At 39.4% G+C, this 16,039-nt stretch overlaps 2 protein-coding genes across 13 annotated transcripts in view; one reads left to right on the top strand and one right to left on the bottom strand.

Annotated features, from left to right (window-relative positions):
* Positions 1 to 4,768, bottom strand: part of SCLT1 (sodium channel and clathrin linker 1) — a 48,744-nt gene extending 43,976 nt beyond the window's left edge. For 5 of the 6 annotated variants that reach the window (XR_012042811.1, XR_012042812.1, XM_072863230.1 and 2 more), the window contains exons 1-4: positions 4,632 to 4,768; positions 4,112 to 4,195; positions 859 to 920; positions 100 to 152 (exon numbers count right to left, since the gene is read on the bottom strand). Coding sequence is in view for 4 of the 6 variants with exons in the window: in XM_072863230.1 (XP_072719331.1) it covers positions 100 to 152; positions 859 to 920; positions 4,112 to 4,145 (149 nt within the window). In the remaining 2 variants the exon portion in view is untranslated. Of the gene's footprint in view, positions 1 to 99; positions 153 to 858; positions 921 to 4,111; positions 4,196 to 4,627 lie in introns of all 6 variants that reach the window. The other variant, XM_072863231.1, reaches the window with a different exon arrangement.
* On the top strand, positions 4,456 to 15,528 carry C5H4orf33 (chromosome 5 C4orf33 homolog). 7 transcript variants are annotated; one of them, XM_072863240.1, is made up of 7 exons: positions 4,456 to 4,762; positions 5,195 to 5,296; positions 8,442 to 8,631; positions 10,471 to 10,531; positions 10,724 to 10,775; positions 10,884 to 11,083; positions 12,392 to 12,508. In XM_072863240.1, exons 3-7 carry the CDS (start codon positions 8,445 to 8,447, stop codon positions 12,495 to 12,497), a joined length of 606 nt encoding a protein of 201 aa, XP_072719341.1. In that variant the 5' UTR covers positions 4,456 to 4,762; positions 5,195 to 5,296; positions 8,442 to 8,444; the 3' UTR covers positions 12,498 to 12,508. The 7 variants fall into 7 exon arrangements, with proteins under 7 accessions (XP_072719341.1, XP_072719342.1, XP_072719336.1 ...); XM_072863239.1 differs by lacking the exon at positions 4,456 to 4,762 and adding an exon at positions 4,805 to 4,887; XM_072863238.1 differs by lacking the exon at positions 4,456 to 4,762 and adding an exon at positions 4,805 to 4,887 and having other exon boundaries at positions 5,195 to 5,373.
* Positions 15,529 to 16,039: the final 511 nt, after the last annotated feature.

Genomic DNA, 16,039 nt, shown 5'->3' with positions numbered 1-16,039 from the left:
TAAGACAAGGTTCAGCTGGATATCTACGCTTTTAAAAGCGCATGACAATTTCTTTTGAATACTTTGTAGTATTCCCACTTAATATTTGGAATCAGTTACCTTTGGTCCATCATCCTGGATCTGGATATGCCATCATCACCGGGGGCATTTTTCTGTAACGGTATACGTTATATATTAGTACTTGCACGTGACTGCAAGTAGTTTTAAATTTTTATATGTAACCCAAAGCTGTTGTTCTGCCTGTACTGTAATCATACACAATATCCCACATGATCACTTCCAGGTTTATGTTAAAAAAAATCCTTAAGTGCTGGCCCAGTTTGAAAAAATTATAATTTTGTTTTTTTTCCCTGGAGATGCTGATACAAAGCATAATTGCATCTGAGGGGGAATCATCTCACTCTTAAAAGAACAATCATAAGTTTGTGTAAGTGCTAAGTTCTTTTCCATGCATCTCAGCATCAGGAAAGTGCTGATGCTCTATCTTCTGCACAGACTTTCAGACAGGCTTATGGTACCCAGCACAAAGTTTTCTAAGAGATTGGTCTCACGTGAAGATGAAAGAAGCCTATAAAAGTGAAAAAGTCTACTAAAGTAGAAAACAAGTATTCTTTCAGGGGTGTGTTCTCCTGCACATGACAAACTTTTGAAAATCCACCAAAACTACCAGAATTCACTGTTATGACAGTTTTATTCTGCTGCTGCTTGGAAAAACAACAAGTAACTCTAGAGTTGTGTGATGGACCCAAAGCAAGGCCAGGCCACACTGAAGTGGGCTGTGCTCTATGTATGCAAAGATGTTTGTCTCAAAACCTCATCACAAAAATTCTTACTACTTCCATCCCTGAGTTCACATACCTGCTCAGCTCTCAAAATCTCATCTGTTTCATACTGTCCAAGTGCCACATTTAGCCTCTGAGCTGAAAAATACAAAGTTTGAGAATCATAGCTACAACATGGGCCATTATCTAGATAAACCCAACTGGCAGTCAGAGATGCGTTTAACGGTGTAGTGCTTTGAAGGCACACTACATGCTTCATAAAATTCTTCCATTTAGCACAATTATTTTAATGAAAATAGGACTTGAAAAAGCCTACAAAGACTGTGTAATAATAATGAATTCCATTTCTTTCATACTCCCTTTTCTTTTAGAAATTTAAAAAAATGAAGTTTCTGCCTAGAAAACCCACATACACATATGCATCTTAATGATTCACGAGGTCTAAGTGCAACAAATCACATTGTGTGTCCCATTTATTTAGCTGGATGTTTGACAATGAACCTGTTGTTGGGAACTCAGCCCTGCGGTTCTCAATAAACTTTCAACAAACTTAGGTCAAGAGAGCTTCACTGATAAATGGATCTGAGCACTCAAGTACATCCAGAAGAAACCCAAACAAGAATCAAGAAATGCAGTCTGTCAGTATCTGCTTTTTCTGAAAGAAGCAAAGCATAATGAGTACTGAGATTTCACACTGCTGAGCTGGGAACATCAGCTAAGGCATCACTCTTCCTTACTTGTCTAACTTTGGCTATTGGGATTTCAGAGACTACTTGTACTACAAATGAAAGAACCAGCAGAAGGTTGGAAGGGATAAATAACAGCTCCTTCCACTTGTTCACGGAGTGTTCTTTGACCTAACAAAAACGTAGTATAACCAGCTGGTCAAAAGAGGTGATTATCCTGCTGTATTCAGCATTGGTGTGACCTCACCTTGAGTGCTGCGTGCAGTTCTGGGCCCCACAACTTAAGACGGGTGTGAAAGTCCTTGAATGTGTCCAGAGGAGGGCAACAAAGCTGGTGAAAGGGCTGGAAGGAATGTCCTATGAGGAGTGGCTGAGGACTTTGGCCTTGTCTAGTTTGGAGAAAAGGAGGCTTAGGGGCGAACTCATTGCTCTCCACAGCTTCCTGAGGAGGCGAAGTGGAAAGGGAAATGCTGATCTCTTCTCCCTGGTACCCAGGGACAGGACACGTGGGAACGGTTCAAAGCTGTGTCAGGGGAGGTTTAGACTGGACATCAGGAAGCATTTCTTTAGCGAGAGGGTGGTCAAACACTGGAACAGGCTTCCTAGAGAGGTGGTTGATGCCCCAAGCCTTTTAGTGTTTAAGAGGCATTTGGACAATGCCCTTAATAACATGCTTTAACTTTTGGTCAGCCCTGAATTGGTCAGGCAGTTGGACTAAATGATGGTTGTGGGTCTCTTCCAACTGAAATATTATATTCTATTTTATAAGAATCTGAGTGACACCTTTGTAACTGGAATGAGGAAAAGAGGAAAAAGGAAGGCACAAAGGTAATGCATACATTTTGATTTAAAACAACTTCTTGCCTATTTTTCTTGATACACATCCAATGGTTTTTCTTCTGGTTCTAATCTTCTAAAGGACAATATAGGAAAAAGACAGAAGGGACAGAAAGGAGGCAGTAGTAAAAGGATGCCAAGGAAGAGGAAGGGAAAAGTAGCTGCCCTCACCAGCCAAAGCAGTCTCCAAACATGAAAGGCCATAGGTGCAAAAGGGGACAAATCTTAAACACCCCTTACAGATGTACTCACCTTCAACAGTGAATCATTAAATACATTCTGATAAAAGTTGTATGTATTTAGTAGCTTATCACAAAAAATATGTAATGGAATGGATGAATTATTATTTGTAGGGTTGGCTGCTGATGCTGCAAAAAGCATTCAGGTAAAAATCAATTTATAACCAATCAGTGCCAGAGACTAGCATTTCACTCAGAGAACCTTCTTTACAGCTACATATCTAACACAACAAATATTTATTCTACAAAGCTAAATATAATAGTGCTTAGAGAATCTCTTTTTATGTGTATTACATTCAGCATTTTAGAACTTCAATTTCACATTCATGAAACAAGAGGAACATCAATCCATGTATCAGACTTAGAGCAGGCCTCAAATAACTTATGTCTCAGGTGGCATGCAAGTCAACTTCAAATTTGTCATTTGGCACCTTTCAAAATATATTAAGTTTTTTAAAGAAAGAATTAAACTTCTTGATAGAAAAGGCAACTCCTATCACTTCACAGTGAATTTAGTCTGAGCTCTATTTAGAGCCTAAAGATTTATACAGTAAGAAGCTACACCCAAACAAATTAAATACATATGAAAAAGCAAAATACCAATATTTGAAAATCCACGATTTGTTCACATCATAGTATAATAAATACTCATATTTACGTATAATACATACTCACGTATAATAAATACTCAATAAAGATTTGGACTTTTGAGCTGGCATGACTCTGTTAGCTCAGACAGAAGCTTTTCTGCTACTCTGGTCCTTGGAATCAAGAGCTGGTCTTTCACCTTTGGCAACCCAAAGCTATCATACAAAGTTTAGCATCAACTGAAATCTTGACTTTTGAGTGATGCACAGCCATAGCACCTTATGCGCTGTGATCTTGTCCTACTTCCTGCCGTGCTATCAAGTTTTCCTGTAACGCTAATCAGTGACAGGGACAGCAACATTCTTGGGACAACACATCAACCCATTCCCTATTTATAGGAATATAAACTGTGAAGTAGCAATTTTTGCCAGTATTTTGCTGGTAAGTAATTAAAGCGTGCTCTGATTCAGTCATATTAAGCTTACATTAAAATTATCAAAATTGTAACAAAGAACACTTAATTAAAAATACTGATTTTAGTCTGTAAAGCAAATTTTATGAGTAATGGGCAAGACAGCTTTTTTGCCTTTCAAGTGTAAGCCAAGCATAGGAAATGCAGTAGTTTCTTAATTAGAGAAAAGAGGCATTATGACAAAAAATGCATGTATTTTTGCTATTACCCTCATTAGCAGCTTTTAATTATTAGTCTTCAGCTAACTAAAAAACCAGTTTTGATGCTATAGCATCACTATAGCAAACACTAGAAGAGCTACAGAATGTAAATCTTCCTTGCTACAACCATAGGCAAAAAGGTTTCTACCCTCTGTAGAAATTGACCCCAGCTCCCGAGAGGCAGCGCCCAGGCCTCGGCTCCTCTGCTCCGTCCTTCAAACAGCCCCAGGGCAGCATTTGGGCCAACCCGCGAGGTGTCGGGAGCAGGCGGGCAACCCACGAAGCCGACCACTCGCAGAGGTCTCACCTGGCTCTCCCCCACTGCCGAGCTCAGTGGCCATATTTCCAGTGGAAAGCTTCACCGCCGCTGTGAGTTCCCCCCCAGGAAAACCTGCAAAAACCCGGGGAACAGCCGGTTTATTTCAGCCGCTCGCCGCCCCCGGTGCCCGGCGGGGCTTCGCCTCACCAGCGGACAGGGAAAGTAAGAGCCACTCGGGAGAGAAAAGGAAGCAATAACTTCCAAGCGCCGGAGACGCGCTCCCCTCGCCTACCGACTCCTACTTCTTCCGCAAAGTAAAGCCGCGGCTGCGGCTGGGTGGGGCGGAGGCCGTAACCACAACCTCCCCCTCTGCACCTACCCCTTCCCCTCAGCCCGGCACGACAACCCCGCCGCCACCGCCGCAGCCTGAGAGGGGAACGGCCCCCGCCGCGGCGGCCGGCACTAACGCGCCTCAGCGACGGTTATCCCCTTCACGCCGCGCTCCCATCACGGCTAACGGCCGAGGCGGGGCCTGCCGGCCGGCGAGGGCCGCCGCGCACCCACCTACCCGCGCCGCGGACGCCTCAGCTCTTCCCTCAGCGCCCAGCTCGTCCCCGGACGGGGCGTCGGTCACGTGGCAGCGGAGCGACCGAGCCCGCAGGAGCGCGCGAACCGAGGAAAGCGGCCGGCAGGGAGGGGGTGAGGACGGCCGTGTGCGCATGCGCGCTGGAGCTCCGTGGCGACTGCTGGTTAGCACTGGAGGTTGTGGTGAGGGAAAGCGGGAGCCGAGTTGTTTTTCAGAGTCGCAGAGGATGTCTGGAGGTGTAAGAAATCCCTTGTTAAACTTCTCTAAGAAACTTACGGGTTAAAGATAGGTGCTTACGCGTTAAAATTCTCTTCAGGAAATGCCGCCGCTGCTGCTGGTAGTGGCTGGAGTAGCTGGGGGGTGACCGAAACCGGGAACAGTTTCGAGCCCTCTGGGAGCTCGTGCCTGTATCTAGTAATGAAGTCTTAACTACAGTAGAAGCTGCTGTCTCTTACACGGTTTCCAACTTTTCCCCTGTCCTCTTGGAGCAATTAAGAAAAACACCAGTCGAATTACTTCGTGCTTGTTTTTGCCCTTGTTACCAGCGCCGGTAAGGTTTGGGATGGAAGACGTAAATCCCCCTCGGTAAGGAGGGACACGAGGTGATTACAGCGGCAAGCAGCAGTAGCCTTCTCCTTGCTGGTGAGGTGCGACGCTTGTGTGGCTGAGGTCTGAGCCTATCGGCCGGGTGCTGTCAGCTCCGTGTAGCTTGAGGCCATGCAGTGTGAGTGCTTTTAAATGGCTGAGAAAGTACTTGCTGTAAAACTATTTCATTTAGCGTTTGCATCTCTTCACGCTGTATTAACAACCGGCTGAGGCGTAGCGTTAAAAGGTAATGAGAGGTCTCCTCTTGCTCTTTTAAATTACTTCTACACCATTGCTATGTGTTGGTGTTTTTATTGTAATTGAAAAGCATGCCAGTAGCCAGCTTACCTAAATCTGTGCAATGTAATAAACTTAGAACTCGCACCAATGGCCATTAATTCGGAAAATCTTAGATCTGCTGTCCTGTAAATTGAGCAACCTTAGCGGTAGGTAGAACTCTAATGAAAGCTAGTGAATGTTCTGCGATTTTCCTTATTACTTTATGGTTCTTTTTAAAATTGCATCTTTAAAAATTGCATATTTAAGAGTAATATTGGTTTACAACAATGGGCTAAATCATGTATGTTCATTTTGGTACACTGTAAGCTGTCCCTGCAGGAGTTAAGGTTTTTACCAGAAAAAGTAATCTGTCTCTCATATAGGTACAAATAGGAATGTGTGATGCGTCTTGTGTCTCATCTTCATTTTAGACACTACAGTTACAGGAGAGTCTAAAGTAGTTTAGCAGGTTCTATTCCTTTACTTTTTTTTAAACTTGGTATGTTGTGACTCTTTTCCTGAGACAGTCTTTCGAATCTTGTGCACAAGAAGCTTCACATTCCTTACTTCAGTCAGGGGTTGTAATAGCTAGTCATGTACTTCTCCCTGGGTTTTAAGATCTTCCCAGGCTACTTTTATTAGAAGGCTATATTATTTTAAAACAGTACTGAAAGCTGGAAGTATTTTCAAATAGGTGTTTCAGATATTTGCCTTGACCAGTGAATGCAAAGAGTTAAATATATTGGCACAAACTGAAAATAGAATAATAGAAGGAAATGTTGACTTCTAAGTGTATAATGTTAATTTAATAGTGTAGTATAAAATGGGTTCATAACACTTTTTTAACTTTCTTAGATGCATCCATCTACTCTTAAACTTCACTCTTTTGAGTAAGTGATCCTGCTTGTGGAAATGTCTTCTTTCCTTTCACAGTTAAGTGTGCATAAGGCATGTGCACTTCATTTACAGGAATGCTTGTTCATTTCAGAAAACACTAGGAAGCATCTGTGGATACTTCATGCTCATGCTGCTCAGTGTTTGCAGCTTAGAAAATTGAACACACAACACTTGCCTACATTTCCTGTGGATTAATATTTTCTACATCAGTTCAAGGCTAAATAGCCCATTGAATATGTTTCAGCAGCTGTTTGTGTTGTGAGAGGGACTTGTTATTTAACATATTGCTCTTTTATTTGGTGGCGTACATTTTAATTATTGCAGAAGAGTTGTCACTGTACTTGCTTAGAACACCTTTTCTTACTAGTTCTCTCTTTTTGTTTTAAACTATGGATGATTTAGCTTTGCCTGTTTGAGTTACTACTAGTACTGGACTATGAGCCAGTTTCTGCTGGCTTAAGAATGCTGTTAGGACACTGTTGGGTGTCTTCCCTCCCCATGCTTGTACATTGACTGTTTTCTTTCAACTTGTGTCATCTCGTTGAGTTGGAGTGAACATTAATGATGGTAGAGTTTTTTGTAGTTTCTAGGGCTATCCCAGGTCTCTTGCATAAAGCACATCTGATGCTTGTCTAGCATATCATGCAGTTAAAATGCTGACGTAAGAATTTAATTAGTTTTTGGTCTATTTAAATACAAACTTGTCAAAAGTGATAGTCCAGTATTTGACTTTTTTTTTTTACTGGACTTCTTAAATTAAGGTGTCTAATTACTAAATCTATTGCTTCAAATTTTCTCTAATCTGTCACACTTCTTTGGTCACATCATCGTCTCCTTGACCATGAGTATATCTACTTGCCTAAGGTCATTCTAACTATTTTACTGACTTGAACTCAGAGAGGAGGTCTCGTGCTTTTCAGCATGAACATCAGTGAATGGAAACTGGCTAGTGTGACTGTAGCAGAGGGTATGAGACACAGTTCATGTGTAGTCATAAGAGCAAGGCTATGGCATATAGGGAAGTGTGATGCATGTGGTTACATTCTGTCTCATGTAGTACAACTGTTGATAACACCTGCAGAATGTGGTAAGTTATGCTTACCTTTCTGTGAGTCCCAAGAAAATGGGTAGCTGGGTAGAGATGAAAAAACACAATTTCGTATTCCCTGCTGAAGGAAACATAGTTACAACTTAGCTGCTGAGCTAGCACCTCACTGGTCACAGTGCATAATTCTCTGTCAGGCTATGTACTGCCAGTTCGCTTCTTGTATGGCTAGGAGATGTGTAAGGGAACAAATCAAGGATCACTTTTGTGGAGATGGGATGGAACTCGTGATACTGAGGAGGGGAGGGATAAGGGGCCATGAACTTGTTGGAAACTGGGCTCCACTGATTCTTTTGCTTATTAAATAGATGAAGGCTATTCTTAAGGTTTGTACACTTATTTCTAAGTAACAATGGCTGTTGGAGTGCAGTGTTCTCTGTTCTTGCTGCTTTGCAAACGTTCCGTGTTTTTAACAAAATGTGCTTGCAGTTTTCCTTGAAATCCTGTAGTTGGGCTGGTTTGCAATGACCACAAAGCAAAATTTTAGCTAATTGTTTCATCTTCTTGCATCTCAGATTCATGGAAGCTTTTTCTCAGTCTGTTTTTCTCATATTACCAAATCATCTAAGATCACGTAGTGAAGACTTTGTTTTGTTTATCTGTTCTCTTGATAAATATTTCTGATGATTTTGGAAGGTGTTTATTTAGGTACATAGCATAGTTGAAATGCCTTAAGCTTGGTAAGAGTTCAGAGTGACTTGTAACCATACAGGTATAAAAACCTATGAAAAGCATTCATGTAACTGTTTATGTAGTTGCTTCATAAAGCTAAACTATCCCAGCTCTTCTGATGTCTAAAAACACGATTTGATGATTGACTTGGTATGAAAGTGTGCTTTTTTCCCTGGCCAAGCAAACAGTGTAGTTGGTGCTGAAATGGAATCTGAGATCTTCTTTGACAGAAACTTCCTTTCTCATTTATGTAGTACATGAAGATGGAATTTACGATTAAACACACATGGGACAGTTTACCTGTGAGCCATGAGCCAGTAACAGTTGTGCTGAAGTCGGACAATGCAGGACTGCTAATGGAAGTTAATGCTCCCTTCTTTAATGATCCTCCAGCACCACTGGGAGAGCCGGGGAAACCTTTTAGTAGACTGTGGGACTATGAGGGTAAGTGTAACTGTTCTGCTGCAAATATATCTGATTTGTGTAGACACTGGTGGTCCTCTGTAGTTAATATGCCTGGTCTTTATTTAAGAGTCTATGATGGTTATTTTTTCAAACTGATCTAATGGTTGTGAGTGTATGACATCTAATTCACTTTGGTTTCCTTGGTCACATTACTGCTTTTAAAGATCAGATCTGAAATGTAAAGGAAAAAAGTTTCCTTTCTGTGGGGAAGAATACCGGGAGAGAATTTAGTTGTAATCACTGCCTTACCCCTGAACAGCTCCTTAAGTAACTATAAGCCACATACTATATTCAGCTGTAAACCACCCCAAACTATACCAAGAGTGATGCTGGTTTTCAGGGTGGTGAATTGATTTTCATCACTAACACTCCTGGCTGTAAGGTGAGTGGTTGTTTTATTGTAGTGCAACAATACAAATGACAGGAAAAAGAAGCAAATATGTTATGTCACTCGGTGTCCATAAAGAAATGGAGTACGATGAGCTGGATTGATTCCAAGAATGATGAGGTTGACTTCCTGATCCTGTCAATAGTATAGGCTTAGTTTCTGGGTTACTGATATAACTTGTGGAATAATAGAGGCAAAATATATCAAAATAATTTTGTGGAGCATATACATAAATGCGTTTGCAGTAGGTAAATAGAAGCGAAATCCTAAAGATAGGTTCTACTTTTGCTTTAAGAAGTAGAGAGCAACAGCTAAAACATTTGTCTATTTTAATCACTTTTCCAGAGTATATTTGAGGGAATAGAAAGGTGTGAAACAAAGGGCAGCTTATAAAATATGATTCAAAACTGTACCCAAATGGAATGGGGAGTATTGTTATAGTAATGCTGTTTTCTTTCTCCTTTCCTGTCAATACTTTCACTTTTACCTGTTGCTTTGAATAATGAAAGAGTTTAATGTTTGCAGCAGTTCTCTACTTCCTGATTATTGAGCTATTCTAATTAAAGCTCTACTAGAATAGTATTAGCACCTCTTTGATATTATTATACTAAACAGGCTTATGTAAAAATAAAATAAAGTTATCAATCTATCTAATTATAATTCTAACTAAAGCTTTCTAATAATTTCATTGCTGTGAGAAACACTGTTATAGTTCTGCTTTGTGTTCCTGAAGGGTGATTCAGCAGTTGCACCTGGCTTTCAGGTACACCTGGAACAGTAATCCCCTGTCCAAAATATCAGCCATCTACAGGGAAAAGCCATTTAAGAGCTAAATGCTTTCTTACTATTTCTGAGATTTAGCAGTCTTAGTTATGGGGTGTGTGCTCTGCTGCGAGTGTATGTTTCTCTTTTCATTTTTTTCCTGGTGTCTGGTGCTCTGAATCCTCAGGCCACCAGCGAACACAAGACTTCTCCACTTAAGTGCTCTACCTGGAGTACATGCCGTGAGTGTGATTGACTAGGATCACTCTATCTTGGTCATCTTTGTTCACAGCAAGCATACTAGGTGAAATAGCTGTGTGCTGATGCTTTCCTTACTGCATTGGCAGCCAATGTTAGTTAGTAGACCTGTCATTTTTCTGCTGCATGAGTGTTTCCAAAGCTGGAGTTGGTAAAGTAAATAAAATTAGTACAGTGCTTTATAAAGCTCTTTATGATGATAGGCATTAAAAATAAAAGCTCTTGAAGTTACAATTATGGCACAGCATTTCAAATAGTTAGGAAGCTGTCAGTAGCATGTACACAGCTAGGCAAACTCTGGCATGGCACCAGCCAAAAATCATGAAAACAGAATTGTTTTAGTGGGATATGAAGGTGTTGGGATATTACAAAATAGTTAATATAAAATACTGACAGCCTGTTTTTTTTAGTTGTAGAAGCATTTTTCCTGAGTGACAGAACCGAACACTATTTAGAAGTTGAACTTTGTCCGTAAGTACGGCAGTCTGAAAAAGTCACAAATGTTAATTTGCATTTCCAGTTCTAATGCTTGTACGATATGTGTATGAGGAAGACTGGGTACAGAAATTGTTCCAATATGGGGAATGTACACATTTGTGGCAGAACTGTACACTAATAACTTGGCATAATTTTAAGAAAATTGTGCTCTGATTTTTTTGACAGCCATGGACAACACTTGTTGCTGCTGCTTTCTGGCAAAAGAAGAGTATGGAAAGTAAGTGGTCAAGTACATTCATAATATACAGAAGAACTAATTGTTTTTAGGTACATGTTGCATGATTGGAAGGTGACATTACCTCTTTTTTTATTCCTCCTTTGACAGGAAGAACTTCCTTTAGAGTTTGAGGTGACCAGAATGAAAACCAAATGGGAGGGTAAAGCTCATCTTCCTTGGAATTACTTTCCACCATGCACTAACAAGTTCAATGCATTTGCAATTCATGGCTCAGGAGAAGAGAGAAAATATGAAGCGCTTTATCCTGTGCCTCGACATGAACTACAGAAAGGACAGAAACCAGATTTGTAAGCATGAAATTAGCTCTTTTTTAATATAGTTGCACTATTCTTGGAATACTTAAAAAAGCTAATCTGGCTTTCAGATTGAGTGCCACGAGTATTTTAATTACACTGCTTAGCCCCAGATCCATTGGCACTGTACTTTGTATAAAGCACTGTGGCAGATAGCTGTAATTAGTGCTTGATTTCTATGTTATCCCCTAGGTGCATAGAAAATGATGCTTTCAACACCATTGGCATCTGTTTTATCATCTTCCTCAGCTAAATCATAGATAGATTGTTCTACTTTTTCCTTGCCTCCAGCACCTCCTGAAATGCCATTTAGTGTTAATTTTACCAGATACATTTCCAGCAAATCTCTTTTGCTTCTCCCCTACTGTTCTAAACAACCTCACCTCTACAGATGGCTCCATATTATGGAAAAATTTGAGAAGGCAGACTAAACTGAAAAGTATAATAAAAGGATACCCACTATCAATGGAAAAACTAGAATATCTTGATTTTTAAATTGTGCTTTGGGCCTGTTTATTTTCTTTGACTGTGAGGCTGAGATGATTTGATTAAAAACTGCTACTTCTGGGCATTTTGTATAAATGAACTAGCTCTAGAGGGTATCCTATAGTTCTTACGCAATCTTGTTACTCAACATACAATGACATCCAGGTAAGGTAAGTTTTAGACAAGTTATCCTTTTTTGCCTTTATTTAAGAAAAATGTAGCTTCTGCAATTGTTTATTTTAAAAAATTCTAAGCTATTGCTAATAAAATACATTATCTTTATCAGTGTTCCGTAAGAAATAGATATTTTTCTGTTGTAAACTGGAGAATGCCTGTAATGTTTTTCAGGAAGAGATTCTTTCTATTCTTTCTATTGTACCTCTTCCAAAAAACCCCTTGACTTTTTCAGACATTAGTAGCAGATGCAATTATGTTAAGAGGTTGCTCCTTGCTACTTTCATTGCTCTTAGTTTGTCTTTACTCTTACAAATTACTTCCTAATAAGAGAATTCAATTTACCTTTTTAAATGATTAGTGTAGTGTCAGATGTTCTGTCTACTGTTTGGCAGTTGTTTAATGTAAGTAATTGGCTTCAGTAATGTAAGTTTAATGTTAGCAATTGGTTTCAGTGTCTTCCTTCTATTGTTTCTGTGTGGTAACCTAAAGGAGAAATTCTTAGCAAGAACTGATTCATAGTGTTTAAAAGAAAACAAGACTACTAGTCTTACAGAAAAAGTATATTTACTAGCTTCATTATCCTATTCAGTCTTCCTCTTTTCTGTAAGGAAAGGATATCCCTGTGATATGATTTTGCAGGTGGTCAGGAGTTGTAAATTTTTACTCTCTTGGAGTGTGGATAAGTCATAAAGCAGGATATCACTGTGCTCTTGCTCTGACTGCAGTTCCAGGCAACGTAAGTTGAGGGAGTTTAAAAGGTGAGCACTTTGTTAACTTCACTTTATGCTGAGTGATACTTGTTCATAGCTGAGGATTTTGCCCTGTGTTTTCCAGTACAAGATTTTCAGAAACACAGTAGTGTGTTTTATTTGTAAACTCAAGTTTTGCAAAATGAACACATGGAATGCTTTTTACATTTCCGTCCAAGAAAACCTGAAAATAAAGATTAATTAAACCTATTGAGGATACTGCCTTTTATTAAGACACATACTACAAGACTTACAACTTTTTTGTTTATCTCGCCTCTCTTTGCAGTCATCGCCTGGAATTCTTCAAAGATTTGAACCTGAAAGGACTAATGGGAGAAGACTGGAAGCAGCCTGAGTCAGATATATGGAAGTCTCTCACTAATTAAATGGATTGAAGCATAAATTTTTATAGCATTAAGGTTGGATGAAGCTGTATGGAAACAACTTCTTCATTCTGCGCAGAGTTCCTAAATATCAGATTAGTAAGGCTTTCCTTGACACCAAAATCATTGATCAGTCTTAAAATCAACTGTAAAGTATCTGGGCCAGTTGATTCTAAATGTATGAAGTATGCAATGGCTTGTTATTTCAGTTCATCTGGGTATGGAGTTTTTCATCTGTGCAAGAGATGAATCTGCTCCTACCAATGAAGGGGAAAAAATGTGCTGAAATTGCAGCTGTGTTTTCACGAGAGCTCTAAGCATAACAAGGCCAATATCTGGCTTGGAATCTTTCAGTTTCCTGTAGTTGCTGCATTTCTGCTGTATTTTCACTGCTGCTTGTTTCTTGGCTGTTGAATGAAATTCTTATGTGCCTAATTTTTTTGATTGTAGTCAGGAGAAAGAATGCCTTCTTCAGGAACAGAAAAGAATATAGCTATCATGGCATTTTGTGGCCCTGTACTTGCATTGCAAGATGCTGTGGAGGTATAACACTACCCTTTCCTATACCTTCCTATACCTGAAGTTTTCCCTTGCACGGTGCTGAAGGGGGAACTTAGTCTGTATTACTTTATTAGCAGACCTCTCTGCTTCAAATTCAGTGTGGAATTTCTAGTGATACTTAGGTACAGAGGGTAGATTTACAAAAGGTTTTGTGTATTCCAGGAAAAATTTCTGGCAGAAATAATGTTTAGTGAAACCTTTTGATATAGTTGTGTGCCTACAAAAGCTTCTTTGTTCCAAGACCTTGTCATGTCACCTTAAGGATTCAGCTCAGACGTATGAGAATTTTGTTTGCATGCCACCTAACGTTGGAAATACTCTAATCGTATGGGCCTACATTTTCTACATATGGGCATGAATATTTTTAACAGTACTGAATACTGTTAGATGGTAACACCTAATCTGTAAACTCTGACAGGATTTACAAATGAGGTGTTCCTTTTTTGTCTAGCATAGTAAGTGCTGCTTGATTGTGGTTGCTGAATTGATCCTATTAACTTAGAAAATGGGAAGCTTACCCAGTAAGTAAACTTACCCAGGAAGCTTACCCAGGAAGCTTTCCCCTTTACTAGAAAGAGGACTTCCTGCATCCTGCTGAAATGTCATCATCACAGGATAAAAGGTGGTTATGTTCTCTAGTTTTGGGAGAAGGATTGTTTTGGGAGTCTGAGAGAACATGGCTCAGTCATAATTGAGGGAGTATCTTTCAGAAGTTATGCCCTGAGGATGTGGTGTTGGGTCTCATCCTTTTGTGTAGCATTTTCTACTGAACAATTTAGAATCCTACAAGTTTCTGGAAGGACTGGTGTTCTTATAGTCTAACATCCTGCTCAAAGCAGGGCTATTGTTTAAGCTGGATGAGTTTGCTCAGGGCCTTGTTGAGTGTTGAATAACTCCAAAGATGGAGCTTCAAATGCTCTGGGTAGCCTGTTTCAATACTCAGCTAGTTCTGTTATGAAAACTTATCTAATTGCCATTTCCCATGCTGCAACTTGTGTCCATTGCCTTTTGCCCTTTCTCTGTGCATCTCCAAGAAGAGTGACTTTTTTTCTGTAACTAGTAATTACATAACTGAAGATAACTGTTAGCTCCCCATGGATTTCTTTAAACGTTGTCATTCTCAATTTGCCTTTTGTGACTCATTAGTAGGCACCTTCCACTCAGATAATACTGACAGACAACTTAAAAGTGTAACTTGGGTTGTAACTCAGAGGCAGCAATGCTCCCAGGCCCTTCTTCTTTATTTAGCTCATAAATGGTTCTAAAAATCTTGTGTGTAGCTTTAGACATCAAAATGCCTGTAAAGTTTTGCACAAGACTGAACTCTAACTCATATTACTAAAAGGATTCCTTGTTCTTTTCTGAGTTTGTATGCAGTAATAACCGTAGTCTCATGGTCATGTTTTGTTTGCTATCTTTAAACTTAACTCTGCCTGTAAATTCTGCCTGAGAAGAAAAGAAGATGGGAATATCCTGCCTTTGTGAAGAACATCTTGGTGTGATTAATATCTGAGATAGAATGTTACTTCAGAGTTTTTGTTTGGCTTTAGATTCCTTCTTTGTACTTTCAGTTTTATAGAACTATACTTTCAAGTTTAAGGATATTAGGCTTTTTCAGATGCAGACTTTGCACTCAGCCATCCAATTGTTTTTGCTATCTTTTAATTAGACACTATAGATTCCTTGCTATAAAGTGCCATCTGTTGAAAATTATAAGTATTGTACATTCAATTGTTTGGCTTCTTTTCTACCTTCAATCCATGTACAGTTTTCTAAAGAATGGCATCATTCTGAAGTACTGAATAATCCAATAAATGTTGATTAAAAACATCTTCTAGATACTGACATCTCAGAGCTGCTTTTGAAATTTCAGTCAAAAGCAAAAAACATTTCACTAAACTTTTAGACTTCATTTTAAAGACTTTGTCAAAAAAAGTGTGTGCAAAGGTTCAAAATGAGTTTACTGTTTTTCTCACAAAGGTTGTTTTCACGTGATGAATGCTGTTTTGTATGTAAAGGACAGTAAATCAAATTATTTATTCAGAGGCTTCATCTCATATTCATTACCACTTCAAAATTACTACTTCAGATTTGACTTTGATGCAAATTAAAAACTTTGAGGGAAATAGATTACTTTCCCTAAATAAGTAATTTAAAGTAAAATAATTGTCTCTGCAGTACAAAATGTAATGCTAGATGCTTCTGAAAATGGGAATTATCATACAGACTTTATTCAAGGCATATGCTACTCCATACTGCTGTCAGGTGGTTCACTTGTATGTTTCTAAGCTTTAAGAGTCTGTTTGAACTGTAAGTGCTGGCTTTCATCAGAAGGTTTTCATATGGGTTCATCGAGTTCAGAGTTAGAACCTGTGCACTGACTTGCTTCTGAAGGTTTAAAGTTACATTAATCCCTTGGTATAAACTTACTGTAGGAAGGAGTCTCTACATAAGGCAAATGTTAGAAGGAAGCACAGTGTCTCGGCACATAGTAGTGAATTCATGGCTCATCAGTGGACAATACGGTGCCTGCCAGCATCACTTAAAGCTCCCAGGACTTTGCAGGGATGGGTATCAATGTTCATTGGGATGAC

This window comes from Ciconia boyciana, chromosome 5 (assembly GCF_034638445.1).
Source record: "Ciconia boyciana chromosome 5, ASM3463844v1, whole genome shotgun sequence".
NCBI classification, from domain to species: Eukaryota; Metazoa; Chordata; class Aves; order Ciconiiformes; family Ciconiidae; genus Ciconia; species Ciconia boyciana.
Note: the sequence above shows the minus strand (reverse complement) of the source record. Positions and strands in the feature narration are given on the sequence as shown.

Coding starts and splice junctions, on each gene's coding strand:
- C5H4orf33 (XM_072863242.1), top strand. CDS start 4,783: ATGCGCGCTGGAGCTCCGTGGCGACTGCTGGTTAGCACTGGAGGTTGT. Junction 4,888..8,441: donor CGCAGAGGATGTCTGGAGGT/GTAAGAAATCCC, acceptor TCATTTATGTAG/TACATGAAGATGGAATTTAC. Junction 10,776..10,883: donor GCAAAAGAAGAGTATGGAAA/GTAAGTGGTCAA, acceptor CTCCTTTGACAG/GAAGAACTTCCTTTAGAGTT.